Source organism: Coffea arabica, chromosome 6c, assembly GCF_036785885.1.
Source record: "Coffea arabica cultivar ET-39 chromosome 6c, Coffea Arabica ET-39 HiFi, whole genome shotgun sequence".
NCBI classification, from domain to species: domain Eukaryota; kingdom Viridiplantae; phylum Streptophyta; class Magnoliopsida; order Gentianales; family Rubiaceae; genus Coffea; species Coffea arabica.
The window spans coordinates 1,830,793-1,857,691 of NC_092320.1; the positions used below are offsets into that span (position 1 = coordinate 1,830,793).

General features: G+C 37.1%; 3 protein-coding genes across 3 annotated transcripts; 1 reads left to right on the top strand and 2 right to left on the bottom strand.

Annotated features, from left to right (window-relative positions):
• Positions 1-364: 364 nt before the first annotated feature.
• LOC113692733 (selT-like protein) lies at positions 365-3,417 on the bottom strand. The gene is made up of 4 exons (XM_027211250.2): positions 2,982-3,417; positions 2,759-2,832; positions 1,835-2,153; positions 365-785 (listed from the first exon to the last, which is right to left on the bottom strand). The coding sequence occupies exons 1-4, from the start codon at positions 3,165-3,167 to the stop codon at positions 663-665; spliced, it is 702 nt and encodes a 233-aa protein (XP_027067051.2). The 5' UTR covers positions 3,168-3,417; the 3' UTR covers positions 365-662.
• A 667-nt stretch (positions 3,418-4,084) lies between these two features.
• On the bottom strand, positions 4,085-9,146 carry LOC113692732 (trihelix transcription factor GT-3b). Its single transcript, XM_072051860.1, has 3 exons — positions 8,332-9,146; positions 7,393-7,958; positions 4,085-4,507 (listed from the first exon to the last, which is right to left on the bottom strand). The coding sequence occupies exons 1-3, from the start codon at positions 8,614-8,616 to the stop codon at positions 4,453-4,455; spliced, it is 906 nt and encodes a 301-aa protein (XP_071907961.1). The 5' UTR covers positions 8,617-9,146; the 3' UTR covers positions 4,085-4,452.
• Positions 9,147-20,385: 11,239 nt separating this feature from the next.
• Positions 20,386-26,558, top strand: LOC113692845 (calcium-dependent protein kinase 13). The gene is made up of 7 exons (XM_027211431.2): positions 20,386-21,382; positions 22,519-22,662; positions 22,848-23,000; positions 24,249-24,364; positions 24,465-24,632; positions 25,802-26,032; positions 26,111-26,558. Exons 1-7 carry the CDS (start codon positions 20,746-20,748, stop codon positions 26,258-26,260), a joined length of 1,599 nt encoding a protein of 532 aa, XP_027067232.1. The 5' UTR covers positions 20,386-20,745; the 3' UTR covers positions 26,261-26,558.
• The last annotated feature ends 341 nt before the right edge of the window (positions 26,559-26,899 follow it).

Sequence of the window (26,899 nt, forward strand, 5' to 3'; positions counted from 1 at the left end):
CTTAAACAAATTGATTTCAATGGAAGATTGATGGTTTTGTATTGTCTTTATTATTTTTGTTTCAAAAGAAGTAAATTGGATAAGCTATTCCTCACAAACCCCGTCATTTTTTAAGCTATATTCATGGTTAATTTGAGTTTTATGAAGTGCACACAAGTGCAGAAAACTAGGTAGGAAAAAAAAAAGTCCAAAAGGAATGAAGAAGGATAACCAAAATGACTATCTTTTGTTTAAATTAAGGACATTGGCAGGAATCCTCACTTGTAAAGTTACTAATGGTTTGGGTGGTGGGATGTTAAGAAACATAAGCTTTTTTGGGACAAAACGTAATACAAGGAGAACTTCAAGAGGCACTAGGGTAACATACCCAAAAACTAGGATCCCTTGATCCGATGCCCTATGCATGAATGAACGGAGCAAGAAAAGTTTACAAATGTTAGCCACAGCAGCTAGCATATCCGTCCACTTAAAAGGGTGTTGCAATTTCACTAACTTTGGCATTTAGAGCCTACAAAATTACAAGTTGAAACAACTAGGAAAATCTTTAAGCCAATAGTACAAGTACAAGCTCCGTTGGTCAATACACGGAATATACCAAAATCAAATGAAGCTAATACTCCGTCAACGTAGTTGTATCTTGTATGAACGGTGATCAACTTATTTTAGGAAGACCAGTTAGCTCCACCCAGACCATCCAAAACTCGTGAACTAGCAATCCTCCTGGCTACGAGATCTTTAAGCTCAATTTCCCCAGGGAACCTGCTCTCCTTTAGTTTAGAGAATACCTGGATTATACAAAACGTAAGTCAATGAACCAAAAAAAAACTAGATCATGCACTCCCTTCCAATTCAAATTAGACAATAGTCAAATCCTAAATGAGATGCAATTGCAGGGAACAATTAAGATGCGAACAATTTGAACTCAAAAAAGATCATCACAAGTGCATTTATCTGATTAAACTAGACACACACAAAGCAAAAAACCATTCTTTTAAGAGTAAATCTTATGTATATTGACAATGTATATACTATCATCGTTAGGTCCATAATACATTTAAAAGTTAGATTTCAAATTCAAATTTTGCATAATTGTCATTTATCCAACCTGACAGTGCATACATTATCAGTATATAAAAGATTAATTTTTCTTTTTAAAGATCTTTATGCTATTCCTTTATTTAGTTAAAGGGAAATCGAATCATTGAAGCCAATTTGAGGGGAAGGATGTTTTTTCACAATCACCTCCTCTAGGGTTACAGAGGCAAGTAGGGCTAGACATCCCCTGCATTTTTCATTTTTCAGCCTCAAACCCTAGCTGCACAGTGAGTTTGCTCTTTGTTATCTCTTTTCCTAGCCTAAAATTCATATCAACCGCACACAAAGGATGCATCAAACAAGCAAATAATCGGTTAGATAGGTTTAAGTGACAGGACAATAGAAGGCAACCCCACTTAGTATCAATGACACACAATTTCCTCACTCTAATGCCTAGCTATCTGCCAAGCTGATACACAGTATCCACGTTATGAGGTGCTTCATGGACATTTAATATGCTTAGCATGGTTAAAGTATGCATGTCAGCAATCTCAGACGCATCAGCAATAAAAGACAGGGTTTATGTCCTTCATAAACAATCTTCATCTGGTAAAATTTGCTTTGCCTTAGCTCCAATTGACATAAATCATGAGCCTCCCCTCTGAAAGTTCTCCAATAACATAAACTTTGGACTCATTTGCAAATATATACTGCAAACTTAAAAAAGCATATTCATACAAGAAACCCCAATATGATAGAGACAAAGTTTAGCTGTTGATTCAAGGAAAAATGACATTACCATTTCTCCATTACAGTATACTTCAAAAGCACCAGAACTCTGCAAGAATGATTGCAGGAAATTTCCGAGGAGCCAAGTGCTCGAAATAGTTCCAAACCTATTTGCACGCAATGAATAGTACCACGGAGGTGGTACTGCATACCCCAAACGTGGGAAAATATGTTCACCAGCCAATACAATAGACATTACACCAATCTGAACAACAGGAACCAGTTTGCTCAAAACACGCTTTGGAAGCGGAGGAGGATAATTAGCAAGAACAACATTGATCCCAGGGAATTGAGTTTCTAACATGTTCTTCATTGTCACTGCAGTTCCTCTGCCAAGTTCATTCAAAACTATGTGACTCGGGAGCAGCGAGTAAATAAAATTTGATGTGTGACAAGTGCAATAAAATGCAGAAACAAAGCATTACATTAATGTAGACTGTAACCATATGAAAGAGAAGGAGATGTAGATAACATGTAAGAGTCAACCATTCAACGTTCTCCTGCTCTGCAGTGAGTTTAGGATACAGCGAAATCAATCCTACAATATGCACATGTATACACGATTACCTCCCTAGACGCATACTTGTTAAGGAAGACAAAGGAGAAGCCTCGAGTCACATAGACAGTGGTTAAGGCAATCAGGTATCTAAATTGTCAAAGAAGCTTACATAATAATCTTCATTTACTTTAATGCAATAAAAGAGGAGTCAGGCCAGCGCTATTTATCCTTTAACACTACATTAACTGTCAAGCCCTCAAGAAAGTCTGACGTTCCTCTAGTACAGAATTTATACCCAATTTTCCAAGTGAACAGATAGTAACCCAAAAAATAAACAGATAAAGAGCAGTAGTACTCTAAACATCCCCGCAGCAACCAAAACAACAAAGCAATCAGAAAATGAACATAGGTGTATCATAAATGTAGAAAAGGAACCTGTAAGAACAAGAGGCGCAGAAGTCAATATTAACGGTGTTACCAAATCCAATGGCTCCAGTTCCACTCGCTGCCTGCAAATTCGATTAAAAATTAAATCCAGAAAAAGAATAAAGCTTTCTTCCTCTTCTTCTTCTTCTTCAAGGATTTTGTTTTTTTTGTGTGTGTGTGTGTGGGGGGGGGGGGGGAGGGGGGAAGGGAGAGGGGGGTTCTGATATCTTACATGGGTGGTGAAGTCCGGGGATGGTTGTTGGATCGTGGATTGGGGTTTGGATGGCTGGTAATTATGGTGGTGGTTGTGGTGGTCGTGGTGGGCCGGCTTGGGAGAAGGTGGTGCGAAGAGATTGAAGAGGTCTGAGCAGAGGAGGAAGAGGGGCAGGCCCGCCAGGAGAAGCTGAGTCCGGTCCATCAAAGCTATCTATATACCCTATGCTCGCCGGAGAGGGGAGGACTTCTTCTTCTTATTTCCCACTCGCTGGCCTACACCCGACGGTTCAGAGCGACGGTGTGGTCAGAAAAATCTGAATCGGGACTCAGTTCAGTTGGCTAAGAAAGTCCGGGCGGGTGGGGAAATTTGTCTTTTCACCTTGTGGCTTGGTGCAATTGTGCAAAGAATCCGGTCGTGTGAAAAAAGTGTGCTTGACAGTCACTGTAGCAGTACATGACAACACCCCCAACGCTGTCGTCTTGACAAGCGACAGCGTGTTTGGAAAGAAATCTGTTTCTTCCATTTTCCTCCCCTTTCCAAAAACCCAAAAATAAATTGAAACCTTTTTCTTTTGAAAACTTTTCTAATTTAACTTCGAGTGCGTTTGAATAATAAATTATTTGAGGTAATTTTATAAAAAAAAATACTGTAACATTGTTTTATGTGATATATGTGAGATAAAAAGATAATTATAAAATGTATTGATGATACAAACAAGTTAGTGTGCATAAATAAGATGTAAATATACCAGATTTCGCATTTCTTTATTTTTAAAAAATTATATCAGATTTCGCATGGATTAATCTCATACTATGCACCATACCTCTAAAATTTTGCATACTAGTTATTATGAGGATATTTGACTAAGTTCTTAACCCATTTGTACAAGAATTCTTTTACAATTATGGGTGTGTACAAGTTTTTTTTTTTTTAAGTTTCATTAGTTTTGTGTCTGATATATATATATATATATATTTTTTTAGTTTCATCTTCTTGTTGGTGCTTTTGATATTTTAATTACTAGTAACTAGCAATTTCAAATGAGTTGATTCCCACAAAATCGTGGAACCAAATATTTTTACAAATTAAAATAAATATAAAATTCTAGAAAAACGGGATTGAAATTGTGGAGGCTTGTAATTAGAAACCCTCCACCATTCGACACATATATAGATATGGATTTGGCAGAATGCACTCAAAAATGAAAATAGCCCTCCGACTTTTCATTTTGCACCCGTTTCTCCCACTAATCAAACACTCGCAGTTGAAGAATGCATGGTCTTAATTGACTAGAGGCCCACCCAAAATAGTCCTCCACCAGATCCTGCTTCTGGGCCGCCTCATGAAAGGTGCACCGTGCACCTGCAGCTTAGGGCTGGATACCACTGGCCGAAGATTGAGTATTCCCATCAGAAGACAGAGAATAACCGACTTTCCCAGCGTGAGCCCACCTCGTATCACTCAGCTGGCCCAATCAACAACCCCACTAGCTTCTTGTCGAGAGAAAAAGGAAAGGAGAAGCGAATGAAATAATTCCTAACCTGTCGTCAAAGCAAAAATTTCACCAAAACTTAGCCATTAATGTTGAATAATGACAAACAAAAAAATGAGCAAATTTGAAGGTCATCCCGGACGTCACCACGGTTGACCGTAGCTTTCGGTAAAATCTCGAGGAGAAGAATTTCCAAGTGCTACATGCCCGAAAACCACACCTCGACTCCCTCTCCCTGGCTACGTCGGGAAATCATCAACGCATAATTTTGACTTTTGCCGTCAAACATTATGCTCAATCAGTTCGCAAAAAGTACAACGTCAAAAGAGAGGAAAAAAAAAGAAAAAGAAGACTTTGAATCCGAAGATTCATAAAATTAATTTTGAATTCTTGAATTAAACTAGAAGATAATACACGTATTGCCGATTAAAAGAAGGAAAGAAGGGGGGAGTTCTCAACTAGAGACGCTTGGCTGCTCTCACGAATCGATTGAACCCGTACTAAGTAGAGTGAGAATGGAGATCTCCACTCAAGAATAATTGGAGCATTAAACCTTATGCACGGTGCGGACGTCCAATCCCAATCACTAGAAAACCAATTAGAAGGAAAATTTTATGTACTAGACATATTTAGCGGTTGTTCTCGAACTAATTAACGAGTTTCATGTGGACGTATAAGCGTTACACTTGGTTTAATTTAACATGTCAAGTGGCCTCACTTCGCTTAGCATGTGAATTAGCAAGACGTGGAGCTTTTCCTATTAATCTTGGACGAGCTACTATAGTATTATTAGGTATGTTTAGCCGTTGTTCTTAACGCACATAAAATCCGATTTAAATCCATATGTAGCGTTTATTTCAGGTGTATGCCGCCAAGGTTGGAGCATCATCTCCTAAACATAAATTATCAGCCTTTTTTTATTAAGACAAAGCACTACTATACTTCTTTGTCTACCCTAATACGAGATATCATCACAAATCTTCCTCATTAATGTCGACTAATTCTTCCGGGGAAACCATCATATAATTTTATCAAAGTACTACTCAGAATTCTTTGGCATATACATGGATACTGGATCTAAATTGAAGTCTAAATGTATGAAATATCCCCAACCTGCAGCCTCCTAATGAAATTTAAAGCAAACACAAGACTACCGGGTAGGCTGATATCTTCATGATCTGTATTACTGCATACTCGCAAAAGTTTTTAAAAAAAAAAAAAAAAAAAAAAACACTTCGCTCCAAAAACCATATATTGTGGACTAGCACAAGCACCAAATGTAAGTACCACGTCTCTTGAGGCAGAAATATTGGCACCTGATACTGATAGCTATATAAATACCAGGCCATACCCTTCTAAGGGACCTACAACTTAGATCCTTGCATTTTCATCTTAATACGCATGATCAGGTAACCAAACTACACATGATAATTGAACAACATTTTATAATTGCCTATGCATTGCTCATCAAAAGTATATACCATAGATTAACTTCATACTACTACCAATAATGAAATCTCATGCTACAGAACATTCGAAACAAGTTAAAACCATGAAGAGGAAATGCCCGAATTTCTGGATCATACTAGTGTGTACGTTGGTCGCACGTTATCTTAATGCACAAAAGGTTGATTTGAGCTTATAATCAGGGAACATACATCATTTTTATTTGTGTTGTGTTTTTTTACTATCACAAATATTAGGAAGAGCTGCACACCTTTGTTTTCTTTTTCTTTTTCTGTCAAATATTCCAGTTAATCAAACCCTCGATCGCATGCATGCATGCGATCTTTTTACGATACATGCATGCACAAATTCTGCGGTAATTTAAGAATTCTCGAATTTTGCGTTAGCTTAGATATTCACTATTTTGTTGTAGAGATGAAATACCCCACGCTCCACACCACCAACACCCCCCCCCCCCCGGGGGCAACAAAACAAAACGCACGCAAACACAAAACGTCATAAGAAAAAAACGAAAGTATGTAGAGATGAAGAAACGGCAAATTTGCTAGACTCTTGTAGTTTTATCGAAGAAGAATTAGACTATAATCTGCCATCTTTTGTATATATTCTTCTGGAGCAAACCGAAGCAATGCCAAATATGTCCAAGATGCATGGGAAGACGAGGCATCACAGTGGTAGGCATTCTTATGGGTGCCAATCAGTTTGGATTCTATTTGTACGGCCGCATTTATAATAGTTTTAATCACATTAAGTTGTGGCCATTGATCTAATGGGTGTCAAGAAGACTAGAACTTGATATAAGTAAGGACTCACCAGTGTAAAACTTGGAGCAGTGGGACAGGGACATGCATGCGTCGGCCTTAATGTTCTAACCTCTAACTGCAACACGCACAGATTTGAAAACTTTTAATGGAAAATTAAGGAGCAGGAGCAACATCGAGCAGATCTCTTTGACACGCCCCCGGACTGCCTCAATCGTCAAACTTCAACAACATTCATTGACCTTAATAGAATCTTAAGCATCAATGTTGACTCCCTTTGATCGGTTAATTTCAAGGGATAACATAAGGAGCCTAATTGTATTTTGACAGATAGTTGCAAGTGCTCGGGACGCGTATGGATATCACCATATTTTTCTGCTTTTAAACTACTGATTCATGTTGGAAAGGGAAAAGACTGATTGTCAGTAGTATATCTTGGATGCAGAAAAACATAAGCACCAGTAATAGATGGAAATGGAAAAGATTTCAGTCCAAGGAAATTGAGGGAAACATTTTATGGAGGTGAGGAAAGCAGGTCTGAATTTTTGTCCTAGTAATAAACGATGTCTAATAAGCATAATGTTTCATTTCCAAAGATGAGAGTTTTTTAGATGGAGCAGTACAAACCTCTCAAGGGTGCTCTTCATCTTTCGAGAACAACAAAAGATCAAAGAATGAGAAAAGACTAGAGCAGGTGACTCTTCACCTGTCTTCCCTTTGAAGCTTGTTCAAAAGAGCTGTGATGAGGGCATCCCTCTTCTCGGCCCTGGCTTCTTCCCTAATCCTTCTTTGCTCTTCCCGCTCTCTCCATCTCTTGTCCATCATCAACCTTTCGTTTTCCAAGGCCTCCATCGTCTGTCTCCACTCCGTCTCCCTTTTCCTTCTCTCCTCTTCTCTTGCCTCGTACGCTTTCATCCATTGCATTTCTATTTGCATCTGTTGCTTCATGAATTCATCCAGTATTTCCTTCAAACTATTCACAACATTTCCTCCAGCTGCGGCGGATGCAGAAGCACTACTCGCCCCTCCACCTCCGCCACCGCCACCCGCTTTAAGCTTCCGTTTCTTTTTATGGGCTCTCTCAACCTCGCTGTCGTCGTTATCATCCTCGTCGTCCGAGGAAAGCTGTGCCGCTTTCTTCTTCGAACTGCCAGCTCCGCCCTCGGCCTCCATCCATAGCATTCTTTGCATCCTAGCAGCGAAAATTGTTTGCAAATCATTATAAAATGGAAACTGCTGTCGTACGCCTTCCGGTTCCATGGTTTCACATCCCTAAATATATATTTTTTTGTAAGGAAAAAAAAAAGAAAAAGAAATCAGCACACGGTTATAGTTTTGAATCCCGATACCCGTCAACCGCGAAAGTCAGAATAATGGTAAAAAAGCACACAAGTCATAACTCAAAAAGCAGGACTTGTTGAAGAACGAAAACAAAAAATGAGAAAGAAAAAAAAAAAAAAGGAAGGAGGCATATGTGTGCTTATTCGGACATAAAAAGTTTAATCTGCAGGCGAAGTAAGTCCGTCATGAGTGAGGACCTTGATCAAGAATACTCGAATTTATTTATTTTTTTAAAATTTTGTGAAGCTGGAATGTAGTGATAAATAAATATATACTAGCAGTGAACATTATGGGGGGGACGAACTTTGTATCGGGTAACGAGGTTTTTCCACTTGCATTTGCACTGCTCAGCGCTGCGATTGTAACCCTTTTCCCTCATTTTGGTGGCGATGACTTCCCAGAGAAGCTTGTTCCGCTTGGTTTCCATGAAGGTAGGATCCAGCTCTGCCCGAATCATCAAGAAATCCCTGGTTTCTTGCATACTCCATTGAGGGAACCTATCGCCACCACCGCCACCACCGGTGTCAATATGAACGCTGCTGCTGCTGCCATACTGATGATGATGATGTTGATGCTGATGACTTTCCATAGTAGGTCAAGATCGAAAGCTACTGCTACTAAAATATATGATCGAGTAGAAGGTGATGGTGATGACGGATCGATCACTTTCGCCGCGGAAAGAACGCAGTCATGATTCTTGAATCATAAAAGAGAAGATCAAAAAATATTTGTGTTATTTAGGAGGAGAATAGGGGAGGGAGGATTTTAGTGGCAGGCGGAAACAAGGAGGAGGATGGTGAGGGGGTGTGAATACGAGGTGTGAATCGTTAAAAGAAAAAGAGTTAGTATCATGATTTGAAAGAAGCTTAGGTGTCAGAAGGGGGGAGGGGGAGCGTTGTGATGCTGTGGAGCTGCTGCTTCTGCTTCTGCTGATGCTTTTGTCTCGAAAGAATTCGCACAGAGATATCAGAGAAAATGAAAGGAAACCAAAGGCAAAAAAGTTAAATAATTTTAGGGGAGAAGCGGCTTTTTCTTTCCCTTCCCCCACCCTGGTTTTCTTCTTTTCGTCTCTTACACAGTAGTAGTATCCTTCCCCCCCGGGACTCTCCAGTCTCATCTCTCTACGCGGAAACTCTTTCTACTCTGTCTCTCTATTTATATATTTCTAAAATAAATTATTTTTAGGACATCCACATTTGTTCATATTGCGCTTTGCTGTCGTCACGCTTACGCCGAGTGAACGGATCCGGGGATGGGCTGTCTTGGCCCTCGGGCGGTCTATCCCGTCTGTGTGTTGTCCAGTGCTAATCCTTCTTGTTCTCTAAGCTTCCCTTCCCATTTGCCCATCAATTTATCCTATCCTCCTAATTGTTGTGACTTGTGCCACCCAAAAACACAAAGCATCAAACATAAAACATGTCCTCCTCCTTCCTACTTTGTCTATGGATCAATCATTTGCCAAATCTTCTTTAATTAGCTGTTAACGAAGTACTAGTTAGTGTGTTTCGTATACACATTAATTATGTACGTCTTGTTTACGCACACTGATTTGCTTGCATTATCGACACATTTTTCAATCACATTTTTAGCTCACACACATCACATCAAAAAAGTGCTACGGTATTTCAATCATAAGCACTTGTTTTATTTATATTTTTTTTTATTTTTCAAATCATCTTTTAATCTCACGTACATTACATCACAAACAGAGAGTTTTATAACTTGCGTCTTGTATGTATCCAATTTCCCTTTAGCACCTATTTTTTGAAATTATGCTCATAATGTCTATTCTCATAACTATTATGGTACTAGGCCCAAAAATAAATAAACAAATAAATAAAAGGGATGGGCATTATAAACGAGTATTCGATATCAACGGATTTGAAACTTAAGATGGACTCTTTATACATGAGCATGCCAGCAGTTTTTTCCCTTTAAAAAAATGTTTTCATTTTCTGTTCTTTGGTCAAACTCGTTACGTTTATTTGATCGGTAACGTGGGCGTTGATTGATATCCCATTTCAGCATATTTAATTTCAAGATCTTCCGATCAATGCTATTCATTTTTTTAGGCAAGTGTATCTTTTTTAGGAACCTCAATCTGGTTTTATTTCGTGTAGTGGATCCAACAAAATTTAAAAAAAAAAAAAAAAAACCATTTGGGAGTTTTAATGAGCGATTAAGAAGATTTTTTTTTTTTTTTTTTACAAAGAATAAAGTGGTATAATTAAGCTGCATACAATAAACCAAAACTAGATTGCGAATCCAGGCTGTTATGAAGTCATGATGGGAGTAATTACTTGAAAATTACATGTAAATATCGGAGGGATAGATTTGGACATTTATGTGTTTTCTTTTCAACGACGGAGGCCAAATGAACTGATCCCGTAATAAATCCACAGTCTTGAAAGTCGTAGCATTTGTTAGTCGATCTAAGAAAAGAAAAGCAAGAACGTTAAGGTTTGAAATTGCTATTCGTTGATGGTGCTGCAACTAGGTAACCGTATGGATCCCTTTTTTTTTCCAAGCAATAAATATATACATAATTCTTCTTTGAACTTATATAGAATCGAAAGGATTTTGTCTTTATAAGCAAGATTCAAAGAATCTTGTGTGGAAAACTTTGAGCGCGGCTGCGAATAATTGGAATAACCAGCCAAAATTGTATAACAATTGTCAAAAGATGTATTACAACTAGGCCTATGTATAGCTAGGTACAAAACTAGTAAAAAGAGAAATTACGGATATTACTAGCAACAGAAAAAAAAAAAATAGATCTAGGTGTGTTTGGATTGTAAATTATTAAACCTTCTTATTTACACACCCTAACTTACTTGCATCGTCAACACATTTTTCAATCATTTTTTTTTATCTCAAAAAAGTGCTACAGCATTTTATTCACAAAATTATCTCAAATAATTTACTATCCAAACACGCTACTATGAACTGGGAAAGTAACAAAAAGAAATAAACTACAGAAAAAAAAAAACTATAACGACTACCATAATTAATAACCATAAAATATTTCTCGAGTAGTCTTTTTTCGCCCTTGCTTAAAATGTAGGTGAGAATCATCTATGGCTTCCGCTTGCTCCCCTCCTCTTGTATCGAGTGTGTTTGGATTGTAAGTTACTCCCTCCGTCCCACTTTGCTAGTCTTGTTTTCCTTTTTCGTCCGTCCCAAATTGTAGTACACTTTCCCATTAAGAAATGTAGTAATCTTTCAAATTGTCTAAAATACCCTTATTAAATATCTTGTTATTAATACATTGTTATTAAATACTAACCCACTACATTGAATACATTGAGCTTTTCCAATACATTGACTGCATTGATTAGCATAAGGGTATTTTAGAAAATTATTAATCTAAATTTATGTTTCCAACCAAATTAATTACACTTTCTTAATCTGTGTGGAAAAAAAAACCAAGACTAACAAAACGGGACGGAGGGAGTATTTGAAATATTTTTACTGTAGCACTTTTTGTGATATGATGTATGTGAGATAAAAAGGTAATTGAGAAGATAAAAAGGTGTATTGGAAATTGTAATGGTGATGTCAGCAAATATATTTGACCAAATAATTGGCTGTCCAAACACACTCATCTAATCCGTTCCCGTTCCCATTTGGCTTTTATGATGCGTGACGTTGCACACAAAAAAATCAAGAAGTGCCGATGTTAAATGCATGTACATAGAACACACAATAATAATAATGTGAATATATATTTTGTATGTGTACATGACCTTTCCAAATAAACCGCGTATCGGGATGGAAAAAGGAAAAAAAAGCCTTCCTTTTTGGAGCTTGCAATGGGACTTCTTTGTATCCTGTACTGTAACACGATTATTTCTCGATGCGCTGTGAGAAATTTTCAAAATCTGGGGATGGCAGCAGGAAATGAACGGGATGCGATCTTTACTGTTCTAGTAATAATAATAATCGTGGATCTGGATGTGTTGTGGGCTGCTGCTGTCCGTAATCGAAGAACTACTGCTACTCGTTGCTTGCCTGGAACTGGGAATGCTATAAAATCTAACGCGTTATTCTGTTGCTTTGGCCCACTATCCACGTGTGGACGGCCGACTCGGCCCCATCCAGGTGGCGATCATGCAGCGAGTTGAACTTGTTGGACCCACCTTTCCCCAAGTTCACACTTAACGACTTTGATTTTTTTTTTCTTTCTGGTACGGTACAGTTGTTGGGTTGACATATGATTAACAAACCATTTTGTGTTTGTATTCCCTTCCCGCACGATGTCGTTGCGTGCCATGAGGAGTAACACGGGCCGCGGTGCCCTTTTCTTAACCTTTTAAAAATGGCATTTATTTTATTCTATTTTAGTCAAGTAACCTTATCTATTTTATTTTATTTTTATCTTATTCATTGTGTTTTCTCATCCTGGGCTTTCATTAGACCTGAAAAGGCCCCTTAATAATCAGCATTTTTACGAGTCCCTGATATTCTCTTTCTTCTAAAATTCCAACCACTTGGCATGCTTACAAAAATGTTTTCTAAGATGACTGGATATTTGGATGTAATTTCAACAACTTAACATTCTAAGATATGCGTCAAGTTGACAAAGGTTTTGACTGAGTTATGCTGACCCTATCATAAACTCTTCCGGTTTCTGGGTGAAATTAAGAAGATTTTGACAGGTAACATTTAAAATTTACAAGCTTTAATTACACGGTACTGGCAATTCTCAATTGAATTCCTTTTTACTCTCCTCTCCTCTTCTTCTATTGACCTTGTATAATAGAGCAGGGGCAAAAAAAAAACCACCTTTTTTGGTAAAAAATAAAAAAATTCATTGTGATAAATTTAATATATAGTAAAACCCCCTGCTATTTCAAAACGTACAAAATAATACCTTATGATTTGAATTAAATTGTAAGAGTGATGGAATCCGTTAAAATTAATGAAAAAATGATTTACTGGAATTTAAAAATAAATTTTGTATACATAATTTTTAACAAATATATATGTTCTACCCCTTAACCCCAAATTCTCTCTCTCTCTCTAGAGAATAAAACAAATGATTTTGTTGGACTGTCTTCTGTTTAGTTATACCAGGGCATTTTTGTCATTTTATCCATCTTTGTTAATTTTAATGAATTATATCACTCTTACAATTTAGTTCAAAACATGAATTGCCGTGTTACATATTTTGAAACTACTGAAAATTTTTATGTATATTAAATTTACCACTGAAAATTTTTATATTTTACCCTTTTTTTTTTTTACCCCACCGCTGCTTCCCGGGCTGTGGTGGGGAGGACGAGGAGTGGCCCTTTTAAGTCCGGAGTCTTGAGACTGTTGACTCGCGACCGTTGACCACCAATCCCGCCCCCCCCCCCTTCCCGGGCCCATCTTCCTGTAACTTCATCGTTAAGTATTGGCAAATATGGCTTCAATCATTCGAGCTGTGAAACCACTAAATGACCATGTCGGGCGGGAATGGAATATAACGGCTTACGTTATGGTTCTACATTTGTCCAATATCTAGACTGCAGCTTTAAAGATACGTGCAAGAGACACGATTATGATCAAGTGAGAATGGGTTTTCTTGAATTATATGTCTGGATATCAAAAATTCACGAATGAAATCATGGATTATTCCGGCTGCAGCTGCTGCTGCTTATATTTCAGACTGGAGGAGGCGCCATGGCCGCAGACATGAATGTCTTGCAGAGGCCGTCAGCTAGCTTTCACACATTGACCTCGTCAGGACGGCAAAGCGCAATGGCTGTTTTTTTTTTTTGGTCAAAGGTCAACTTCTGTGTATGTTATAAGTTACAGCTATGTCTGCACAGCAGATTTACAAGAGAGTGGCAACTGCCAGGAATGGCTGTTGTTGCATTCTATTCTATCAGGACTCAGGAGAATAACTGCATGGGCCTTCCAAATTAATTTGTTGTTTGTGGTAGTGTACTTTGTTTCAGTAGTGCTTTGCTTTCTGGAGTTTAGTGTCCATTCAAAAGCCCCTGTTACTTTAGTAAGATGCTCGAGGTTTAGGATTGAAAACGAGCATCATAGAATCAAACATTAATGGCCATCAGGTTTGAATGAATGTCAATTGATTGGTTGGATCTCCAATCCAGCTCAAATTCACCTATCAAATGTAAGATCAACTTAAACATTAAATTTTAGTCCAACGATCAACGAGAGTTTCTTAAAACTTTCCATACACTAAGTCAGATGTTCAAACTTCCCTTAGTGTATTAAAGCCAAGCACAGTGCTTCTTTTTGTTAAAAAAATCCAGAGAGTGCAGCGGTACATTTGTCTGATCTGAAAACTCACTTCCAATCGCATACAAATCTTTTTCCTATAGCATAGGAGTAGAGTAGATTGCTGCTGTTAAATAAATAAATAAAAAATAGAAGCTCAAGTTTCCTTTTTTTTTTTTTTTAACACCAAGTTCCATTGCTACATGGCATTTTTTTGGTCTAAACCAGGAGTTGAAAGTTAGTTGTTGCTTCTTCTTTCCCTGGTTTTTTTTTCTTCTGTCTCAGCCTTTTATAGCCAAACATTAATAATTGGGTTTGTTTGATAGTAAATCGTTTACCAAATTTCTGTTTGTTTGGATGGTAGGATTTTGATCCACGTTTGAGAGCCCAAGACAGTAGCGTTTTGTGGTCATGGACTCATGGGGTGCCCACTGGCCTTTGATTTGAGGGTGCCCACTGGCCTTTGATTACCAACAAATATGGTGGCAGGGAAGTTGTCAGCGATGGACATTATGCCAAAAAAAGAATATAAGAAGCAAGGCAACGCACAGTCGGATTACCCTCCTCCTTTTTTTCTGGCTACGGATTAAAGAATGGTGGCAACGATTAGGGTGGCAATTGGGTCGAGTTCGGGTTGGAAGGTCGGATTGAGGTCAAAGTATAACAAAAAAATCCGTTGATCCGAATCTGACCCGTCAACCTGAAACGGGTCAGGATACCTGCCACGAATTCGAAAATTTCGGGTTTATAGGTTAGCAGGTCGATCCGAAACTTAATTTTAAATTATTAATTTATCACTGTAATTTCTAATAAAATCAATTTCTCACAAAATTAATTACATCATCAAGTAATAAAATTTTAAATAAATAATTTCAAACCAATCTAAAATAAATTAAATACCGTAAAAGTGTTTTATTCCAAACCAAATATAAAATAAATTAAAACAGCATAAAAGTAAAAAATAACATAATATATTATTTATCCAAATATAATGATTTCAATTTCACACAAGTTAAATAAATTTATTTAGGATTAAGTAATTAATACCTTTGAAAAAAAAGAATGATTGGGCAGCAAAGGCATCTTTTGTCCAACGGATGCTATGCCGCCTTCGCCTAAGAACAGTAGTGTTGTATCAATTTGTTAAAAATTTTCCGTCAAGTTTACCCATTGCCATCTTTCCTTTTGTCTGGTTTTTTCAACGTACAACTCTCTTGTGTTTGTCTCATTCAATTATTTACTATTTTTTGGCTGTTGATTGTCGTTGATTTTCAAAGTTAACCTCCTTCAATATGCTCTCAAAAGTGGTAATTGACCTTTCAATAGTGGTAATTAGTCTTCGTCACGCATTTTTCTCTCCTCTTAGTCGTGCATCCTCTTTCTTATTTTCCAAAGGTTTTAAGTGCTGACTGTCCATTCACCTAGATTCTAGATATCCAACGAAGAGTTTGTACTTTTATGGCAATTAATACAGAGAAAGGTATTGAATGAAACGTGGCTGAAAATTTAACAAAACTTAGACCATAGAGGAGAGAAAAATTTGTGCTATCTATCTACCTACCTACCTTATTTGCTAGACCAACGATTAAACAACGAACTATTTTTCGATTTACACCGAACTAAAAAACTAGTTTGGATTACTGAGTTTTTCAAAAATTAGTTTTTTAAATACACATAAAATTTTTTAGAAAATGCTCTAAAATATACTCTAAAAAGTAGTCTAATTTTTTTTTTATGTTTAAAAAATATCTCAAAATATATTCTAAAAACTTTTTTGCTCTTAAATATTTCAAAATATTTAAAAATATATTATAAAAGCTCTGCTACGTAAAATTTTTTAAAAATATCCTAAAAAACAACTAATCCATGAAATTATAGCGTACATTTTTACTGTAACACTTTTTGTGATGTGATGTATGTGAGATAAAAAGATAATTAAAAAAACAAAAAACTGTATTAAAAATTATAATAGTAATGTAAGCAAATATATTTGAGAAAATAATTCACCGTCCAAACACACTCATTACCCTGTACTTCATTCGCTTGCAATCAAGACAAATGGCAGTCATCTTTGTGTATTGCAAATGTATGTAAAGACTTTTAGTTGCTGCGGGGATTTGTCGGCTGGTTCCCCAAGCTTTGCCAGCACATAAATGTCGTTTGTCTGCCAAACATCGGTGGAGAATTTATGAGGCTGGCGAATTCCATGCTTTAGTTCAGGTTCAAACTTCAAAGTACAGGAGCTAGTGCAATTAGCATTTAGCGGCAGTATTTAATGTAAATTGATGAATGCCCCTCGTATTTGGCTTCGGGATTTGTTGGGAGTTCATTCTAGCCTTAGTAGTGCGTTAAATTTGAGGTGTTAAAAACACTAGTGAGGTTGAGGAAAGGAAGGTTGCCAAAAGGGAGAGAGAGAGAGAGGGGTAATACTAATCACAAATGCTAGTAAATCTTTCGTATGGTCAAGAAACTTATAGTCGGTGGTAAATATCTTCCATTTATGAATTACAACATTGTTTTCATGACTTTTCATTGAATTAGAGAGAGAAAAAAAAAAGACTAAGGTTCTGTTTGATTACTCAGTTCAGCATTTAAAGTTAATGAATTCATATTTTAACATATTTAGACAGTTTAATATTCAAATATTGAACATCTGAAATCATTAGATGGCACTCGATTTTTTAAACAAAACGTGCTTCTAAAATGAAGTGATAAACTATTCACTTATCAATGAATACGATATGTACTCAAATGTATTAGATTTAATATTTAATAATTTTAATGAATTCAAATTTCATATTTTAGTTTTATCAAACGCATCATAAATCTATTATCTACAGGTTTTCTATTCTTTAGTATGAAATATGAAAATAGTAGTATAGTAGAAATAGGGTAAAAAATAAAAAAAAAAAGTCTCTTGTGGTAAATATAATATATAGAAAAAACTCATGTGGTTTCAAAAAGTACAAAACGACATCTCATGTTTTGAATTAAATTGTAAAGATGATGAAATTCATTAAAATTATCCCTTAACCACCAATTCTCTCTCTCTAAATAATGGAACAAATAATTTTGTTGAACCATCTCTTGCTTAGTTATATCAAGGCATTTTTGTTATTTTGTCCGTCCCCGTTAATTTTAACGGAGTCCACCATCTTTACATTTTTATTCAAAATATGAGGTGTTATGTTGCACATTTTGAAATCACGAGAGACTTTTTTACATATTAGATTCATCACATGAGGTTTTTTTAAATTTTTTTACCCATAAAAATATGATACATTGCATGGCAAAATGATGAGCTGACTCGAACAGTCGAAGGTTCATTACTAAAAATTCTTCTACACCTGGCTTGGTGGTGAAGTCAAGAAGAAAAAGTCATCAATCTGGTCATATGTGTTGATTAAAAGACAAAATAATTCTTCAACCTCGTCATAACAGAGCTTTAAATCATTGCTAACCGAGTGGTGTATGGCAGACTATCTCTTTTACTGCACAGCATTAGTCATGTATTACTATCACCTTTCAAACCATTTTACAGTCAAAAAAACCATGGGGCCAAGCCCAAAAGAACCTCTGTTGCTTCAGGTCTGTGTTTTACATGGAACCCACAAAGCCATACAAAAGCTCGCAAGCATGGGTTTGAAAAAAATGATTAGGATCTTCTTTCCTTCTTCGTCTTCTTCTTTTTTTTTTTTTTGTTTGGTAAGAAGAAAAAAGAATTAAGGGAGAGGTACAGAGATAAAAGAGGAATTGTAAAGTCCAAACTGCAAACCAAGAGAGAAGGAAAACATCATAAAGAGTGAGGGGTTTGAGTCATCAAACATAGGAATCAGTGCTGACCTTCCTTTTTTTACCCCCCTCTCTCTTTCTTCTTCTTCTTTTTTTTTTTTTTTCCATTTAAAAAATAAATTTCCTTTTTTAACTCTCCCAAACGGCATTTGTACCATCATTAATTTTGATCATGATCAAGTTTCATATTTTAATGACTAGCCCAGATGCTTGGACCACATGGTCCAATGGGCCTTGAAATGATGCTTTTGATTTTTACATTTTTTGTGTCCTTCGCTACTGAGTATCTTCACATGTAAAAAAAAACATGGACGCGACCGCAAAGCCTGATGATGCCCCTAAATTAAAGAGGATTCAAGTCTCAAATCTCATGGAAAATGGAAAACATGAAAATAATTCTTTTTATCCAAAAAATGGAAAAAAAAAATCTCAATGGAAGACATGATGGTTAATAAGTAGCTTGTAAATGAATATTCAGATTCGGAAAGGTGTAAGAAAACAAAGCTGTATGAAACCTCATGTCCTGAAACAGAAGAATCCCAGCGTTGCATTGCATCCGTATCTTTAAAAAAATTTTAGTACTTCAAGTTCAAGGTAACTGCCTAAGGCCATGGTAGATTCATAGATTAAAAAAATAAATTGTGTTTTTCCAAAAATGTCTGTTGAAGGCTAATTTCCTAATTGTTTACTGGGATGGACTAGACTTTGACTTCAATAAACTAAAATATCCACTTATGGAAGACCACCTGACGATATTATTTTCTTTATTTATTTTTTTCCATTTTCTTGGGGGGTTTCAGATAAGTTAATTGGCTCGCGAATCCTCTGAATAGCTAAATCCTTCGATAGTTTCCTTTTTCGTGGCCACTAACGTTAAATATATATATATATATATATATATATATGGCGGTTGATATTTCAGGAAGACAAATTGACGTGCCCGCGGCGCCCGGGGGGGTGATGCTAACATTAGGAGTGGTATTTTAAAGAACAGAAGAAAATGTTATTGATCACTCTATTCTTTTTTTTTATTTTTTATTACACCTTGTTGATCACTAAACTATTCAAAATTGTATACCTTTTGATCTATTGATTAAATTTTATTTCAAACAGCCTACTAGACTAAAAAAAGTATATTATATGTATATATATATATGTGTGTGTGTATGTATAGAAGAAAAAGAGAGCCTTGTATTGTCGTTTGATCGGAATAAAATATTGGTCAAGTAAAGCTGTAAATAAATTGAATCGAGTCAAGTTTTGATTTAATCAAATCGAGTTTTGACTCAATTTAACCAAACTCAAATTCGAAGTATATTGAGAGCTCTTGACCGGAATTCGAACTCACCCGAGTTCAAAAAGAAGAAAAAACTTACTTTTTTAAAAATAAATAAAATAATCATTTTTCTTAATCAATAATAAAAATAGTGGGGATATTTATATATATGTAATTTTATTATTAAAATAAATATGTATATACACATTTGTATCGATTTACGAATCAACGAGTTGAATTTCTTTATATTCGCATCAAATTTGACAACTCTGACTTAATTGACTTAAACTTGACTCGTGTTCAATGTTAATCGAACGAGTAACTCGATTTGTTTGCAGACCTACAGTCAAATTGTTTAGTTTTCCATTTTTTTCCCTTTCTGAAACAAACAATAATAGGTACAGGAGAAATTGCCCATGACATCTATTTTTTTGTATTTTTAGATTGGTCCAAACAACCCTTTTAAGTTTGGTTGCGGGGGAAAGAAAAAGAAAAACAGAAAGCGCAGGCCCGCATTCAGTCGTCCCGTGGAGAGAGAGAGAGAGTTTGTGTGTGTGAGAAGAATAATAGTAAGAGACAAAGGAATGCAAGTAGAGATCCATCCAACCCAAAAGCTGAAAAGCAACTCTCCCCTCCCTCCGCTCGCCGTCCCGTCCTGACCGTTGAGTTACCCGACAAAACCCACACAACCAACAAAATCCCACACATACCAACACACACACACACACACGTACGTACTACTAGTAGTAGTCTGCAGTCGTATTTTTTTACTACTGCAACAACAACATATAGTAGTACTTAAGAGAGATTAAAAAAAAAAAAAAGGATGATACACACCTTAATTAAAACGTTTAAATTATCCGGTCCTGTGCTCCGTCTCCTAAGTCCTACCATAAACAACTGTTAATCCCTAGTTATTATACTATCATATATATAGAAAGAAAAAAAAAAGAAGGAATTAATAACTAACTTAAAATTAGCGCATTTTTATTATTAGAGAATAAAAGACGCAGTGGTTTTAAGTCTGGGATGAAACCGGAAGAAGAAAAGAAAACAAGAAGAAGGCCATTTCTCCACAAAGGCAAAAGCATCTGAGCCGTTACCGTACCCCCCACTGATTGCTTTTAGAAACCAAAAAAAAAAAAAAAAAAAGAAAAAGAAAGAGCCAACCCAAGGCCATCTGCCATCCGTCGACCCCCCCATTCCTCTCCTCTCCTCTCCTTCTCTCTCCTCCTCGCCATTTTTGATCCCTGAGCACAAGTAGAGTGCCGTAATTGGTTGAAGAAGTTGTCTAGACTCCTCCCCCACCTACGCTACTGTTTTTTACTCTTCCAGTCATGTGAAACCCTTGCTCAGGTCTTGGACTAGCCCTAGGGTTTTTGCTCCACTCACATCCAATTTCTTCCTATCCCCGGCTCCATGGGAAACTGCTGCAGATCTCCCGCCGCAGTCGCCAGAGAAGACGTCAAGTCCTCCAACTTCTCTGCCCACGATCACGCCCGCAAGGACAAGTCCGGCCCCGGCGCCGGCAACAGCAAGAAGCCCATCACTGTCTTAACTGATTTAAAGAAGGAGAACATCGAGGAGAAGTACTTGGTCGACAGGGAGTTAGGTCGTGGTGAGTTCGGAGTGACTTATTTGTGCATTGATCGAGACACCAGGGAGCTATTGGCTTGCAAGTCCATTTCCAAAAGGAAGCTTCGGACGGCCGTCGATGTGGAGGACGTCAGGCGAGAGGTGGCTATAATGAAGCATCTGCCCAAGAATTCCAGCATTGTTACCTTGAAGGAGGCCTGTGAGGATGACAATGCCGTTCATTTGGTCATGGAGTTGTGCGAGGGTGGTGAGCTTTTTGACAGGATTGTGGCCCGTGGACATTACACCGAGCGAGCTGCCGCCGCGGTCACCAGGACAATCGTCGAGGTCGTGCAACTCTGCCACAAGCATGGAGTGATCCACAGGGACTTGAAGCCAGAAAATTTTCTGTTCGCCAATAAAAAGGAAAATTCGCCTCTCAAAGCAATTGATTTCGGTTTGTCGATATTCTTTAAGCCAGGTAAATGAATTTGCAGTTTTATGCTTTTTATCCAACTGCTTTTTTGTCCTGAATTTCAAATACAGCTTTTAGGAGTCCGAGTATGTTGAAAACTGATGCCAGTTTCACAGAAATAATTCCTGAATTTGACTTTTCGTTGGGCTTCCAGATGCATCATCTGTAATAAGCTAGATGCATTTTTTGGGGCAGGATGATTTAGGTGAGTTCAACTTAAACTGGAGAAACTTGACTTGAGGGTGTTTGGAAAGGTGCAATTTCTTAAAAAACTAGATAACGAGTGAAATTGCTTAGATATGAGAGTCACGCCCTGTTAAGGACTATTTGCATTGGAACAGCTGATGATCTCACCCTGACCTCTCTGGATTCTAACTCCTATTTGCACAACTCAAGAAAAGCTTGTACCGTGTGGTGGTATCTGAGGTAGCTGGAGTAGTGCTTGTTCACTCTTTTCTATTGCAGTAATTGAATCAACTTGTCTTTGTTCCCTTTGTGCATTCTGTCGCACAATTATGAAACCTAGAGGCATCTGATTAGGAAGTAATTGGCCTTATTGTTCTGTCCTTGTGACGTTCACAATAAGCAAGTCTTGCACTGAACAGTAAGTTACGGCGATGTCATGAATGGTAAATTATGATGATGCCATGAATTGTAAGTGATGATGGTTTTTACAGTGATTGACATTATGAAAAGCTGCTTGAAAAATATGGTCTATAAGAACCTATGCTCAACATTTAGCTGTTTATGCAGTTATTGTGAGAGTGGCAACTTATTAGCTATACTTTCTGTTGATTCCATTTGGAATTAACTCTCATGCCTTTCTGTCAATCCTGAAGAAGTTCAGTTCCTCCAAAGCTAATATCTTATGGTTTGAAGAATCTGACATTTAGCTATAGACTCAATTCTACAGAGGTCTATGCGGATATATAATTTATTACTCTTGCTATTTGTTGAAAATCATGAGTTAAGCTCTCGTGCTTGTAGATAATATGCTGTAGTGACCTTTTAAATGATACTATAATGTATCTACCAGTTATCCACCAATGGGGTAATTGGTATGTAATGAGCTTCCAATAGTGTCAGTCTACTAGTTGTTAATGTCACTATGTTGTTTAACTACTTATCTAATAAACTTGTAGGTGAGAAGTTTTCTGAGATTGTCGGCAGCCCGTATTACATGGCTCCAGAAGTGCTCAAGCGAAATTATGGGCCAGAAATTGACATATGGAGCGCAGGAGTTATCCTCTACATATTGTTGTGTGGGGTTCCTCCATTTTGGGCTGGTAAATTCCATTACTAATGTGATCTCTGTATATGTCTGCCTTAATCCCCTAGTCCCAAAGCTCTTCCTTTGCAACTCTTGACAGAAATAATGATTTCCTGATTCCCTCCTGTCTCACTGTGTTTCATTTTATCTCTTTTATTAGTGAATAGTTCTCATTTTCTTACATGATATTTGTTGGTACAGAGTCTGAACAAGGTGTTGCCCAAGCCATATTACGTGGATTAATAGATTTCAAACGAGAACCATGGCCAAGTATTTCAGAGAGTGCCAAGAGTCTTGTACGGCAAATGTTGGAGCCAGATCCTAAACTTCGACTTACTGCAAAGCAAGTTCTTGGTGAGTTGCTTTATGTATTTGCGTGCTTTCCTATTGAGTTCCTCAAAACAATTTCATTATTGCACTTCTACTATTTGGTTTGTATGTTGACAATGAAAGCAGTCTTTCGACTTTAAAACACAGCTGTGCACTCTTTTTATGTGCTTGAACTGTGTACATTTGAACCTTTTCATACAGAAGTACTTGTAGCTTGAACATGCCCAAGATTTTGTTATAGAATAGTTTCTGGGATGTTAGGATAACTTCTGCCTGGGTGTAATGTTATTTTCCATCCTGTAAACACATTGTACCTAGTTAGTGGAACGATGGTTGGGTATTAGATAGAGTTGACAACTTTTGGTCCTGGAACTAAATTGGGTCATATGGAAATGAGCAGATGAACAGTTTTATTCCACCTATGCTTCATAATTGAAGAATTTGAAGCTTTTTGGTCCTCTGGGAAAAAAAGGCAATTTATATTGTTGATGCGCTCTGATCTGTCAATTGTATTCTCTACAGATACAAGACTTCTTGGTCACCTCTATTAATGAGATTGCGTAATGTGGTCATGCAGTTCTTGGTATAGAAGAAAGGGTTTTGTAAGACATTAGTGGAGAAAATATAATAAATACTTATTAACTGAGAAAAGTTTATCTAGTCTAGCATTTTAAGGTTGCATACCATGTGATAGTCAAAATACACAACCTGTAGTCATGATGATGGAAGTGGCAGTTGAGAGTGGATCTTCTCTCTGCATGTTATTGATTTCTCAAGTCGGCAGGCAACCTGTTAATGTTCAATTTTCAATGTTGGAAAACTAAACTAATTTTGGTTTGCACTTTTTTGCTAATGCATGTAAAGTTGAGCCTTTAGGTGGCTGGCAATGCGGTTGATTTTTGTAGGTCTTGGTGATTAATTTCGAGCTGCTTTTTTAGGTTCACAGAGGCATTTTTTCACGTTTGAGAAGTTGATTGCTGTGGAAGAAACCACACTTAATTGAGACCTAGTGTAACAGAGGTTGTGGGATCAGAAGTGACGTTCAGATTAATAGTGGATGTTTAATTGGTAATTGAACAAGATTTAGGCCCTAACAGCTGTATGGTTTTCGACTAATTCAGTCATGCTAGACTTTCTTCAGGTTTGAGTCACATGAATGTAGTTGTAGCTTGCTGTTATTTTTGGATAAATGACTTGTGCCATTGGCCTTTGCTCGTGTAGCTTAAATGTTTGTGGTTTATTTGCTTACTAATAGCTTTTCTATGACTACAGAACATCCTTGGCTGCAAAATGCAAAAAAGGCTCCAAATGTACCTCTTGGAGATGTTGTGAAGTCCAGGCTCAAGCAGTTCTCGCTGATGAATAGGTTCAAGAGAAAAGCTTTGAGGGTTGGTTCATCAATCTAGATGTTCTAGTCTTAAAAACCCTTTCTTTGAAACATATTTTTCATTTTTTCAAGAATGTTTTGGAACTTTGGATTATACACAGGTCATTGCTGATTTCTTGTCTACTGAAGAAGTTGAGGATATAAAGGATATGTTCAGAAAGATAGACACTGACAATGATGGGATTGTTTCTGTTGAAGAACTAAAAATTGGACTTCAGAGTTCCAATTCAAAGCTGGCTGAATCTGAAATACAGATGCTTATCGAAGCTGTCAGTTTTCTTCCTTGCCTGTCTTGTTGAATAGAAATAGAATATAACATGCATATGGGCATTCGTGAACTGTACTCTTGCTGTCACCTTGACTGTGCTGGCTAGCTGCTAATCGATGATGTTATTTAGAAGTAGTTGCACCTCTCTTTATAAAAGGTGGTAATGGACATAAAGTCAAACTACAAGTTAGTTCAGTCACATCTGGAAGTGGGTGCTGTGAGTAGATTAGTGAGTTCGAGTTGGGATTAGTTATTCTTGGTGGACAGTCTCTTGTTTGGAGTCAATTTAAAGACCTGCTGATTCAAGAAGACTGCATTGCTGGCCAAGGTTTAAGGAAGGTGATGTGGGTGAGGTGGGTAATTTGTCTTTTCATGATTAATTCAGTGTCATGACTTGTCTGTGAGATACAGAATATATGGGGAGTGAGGACTTGTGGTGGTTATGCATTTTGCCCCAATTTTGTTATGGTGGTGGAGCAGAATGACAAAAGGATATATGTTGGTGGAGGAAGTTGATACAAAATACACATAATTAAAAGGAAAATAGATACTAAGGATGAGGATTGAAATTGGAAAGAAGTAATAGAGCAATTTTTCTGTACAGGGCTTGATTTTGAAATCTATATCATTTCATCTGGTGGATCTTTGGAATCTATGTTGATTATGCATACCTGTCTGCATTTCTTTGATCTTTGGTTGCAGCAGCGGTCTGTGCAGCAATTCTTTAACAAGCTAACTTAGGATACATGCTTATTTTGGATAACAGTGTGTTATTTGTCAGCCCTTACCTTTTGAGATGTGTTTTTCTATTTCTTGTTACATTTCTTTGGTTATGCTTTTTTTGTTTTACTTGCGGGAAATTGTTTATTTGCTTTTCTTGTATTACTTTATCCACAGTTCCCATCTTTTGGGTGTGATTCTTCTCAATCTTTTACCCCCCAATTAAGTCTTAGGTGAAATATATATTTACTATTTCATTTTGTTGGTCCTTGACTTTCATGGTATCGATATGAAGAAGAAAAGCATTGTAGTAAATGCTAGTTTTCTTGAGTACTAGCTTTACAAAGAACCTTTGCCGCTTATGTACTTTATTTTTTAAATCTGGCTACAGTTTCCCTCCCCATTGTTAAAGAGACATGAAATGTGCAAAAAACACTTTGGTTTTCACAGGTAGATACAAACGGCAAAGGAAGCTTGGATTATGGAGAATTCCTTGCGGTTTCACTCCATCTACAGAGGATGGCTAACGATGAACATCTCCATAAAGCTTTCTCATATTTTGACAAGGATGGAAATGGTTATATAGAGCCAGATGAACTACGAAATGCCCTAATGGAGGATGGAGTAGATGATTGTACAGATGTAGCTAATGATATATTTCAGGAAGTTGACACAGACAAGGTGAATATTAGATTCAGTACGGTTCATTGGATTAGATGAAGTAGATTTCAACCTCACTAATATTGATAACAAATGCAGGATGGGCGAATCAGCTTTGACGAATTTGTGGCCATGATGAGAACTGGGACCGATTGGAGGAAGGCTTCTAGGCATTACTCGAGAGGGAGATTCAACAGTCTGCGCATAAAATTGATCAAGGATGGTTCTCTTAACTTGGGAAGTGAATAACGAAACACTTAGCTTCGATGTCATTCAGCTACACAGTATCGAGTGAATGCCCATATGTATTTTACTTGATGCATTTTTCATTGTTTGTGGGTTCCATCTAATTGGTGGCTTATGAGGTTCATACTATGGTGGTAAACTCACCAGCCTCATCGAAAACCGAGTAGGGAACTCATAGTCTTTTGGCCTTTTGAGTTGCCATGTATGATTCTACCCTCGCTTCTCTATTATGGTATAGTGTTATTTTTTGTCAGATGTAATTGTGATCTCGGTGTTGTTAATGCGGACATCTGTTAGCATCTCTTGAGCATGTGGATGGAACTCATGTTTTAGGGAATTTTTACTTTTGAAAAAGTTTGTCTTCTGTTTCAGAGAAGGTTTCAATTTTCAAACACACAACACACCCCCCCCCTCTCCCCCCCCTCCCTCGGGGGTGGCCTTTTATCCATATGTCGGAGTTGATGTCATATGAGTGCTTTGCATTTATAGATTTTTTATTTCAGCGTTGCACATTTGGCTTTGGTAATCGTTGTTGGTAAATTGATGAAGTGTATATCTGGTCCCAATTATAATTTCACAATTTTTGTTTTTTTCCCTGTGTTTTGGTTTCTTGCTGGCTTAGATCTTGGAGTCGTGCTTGAT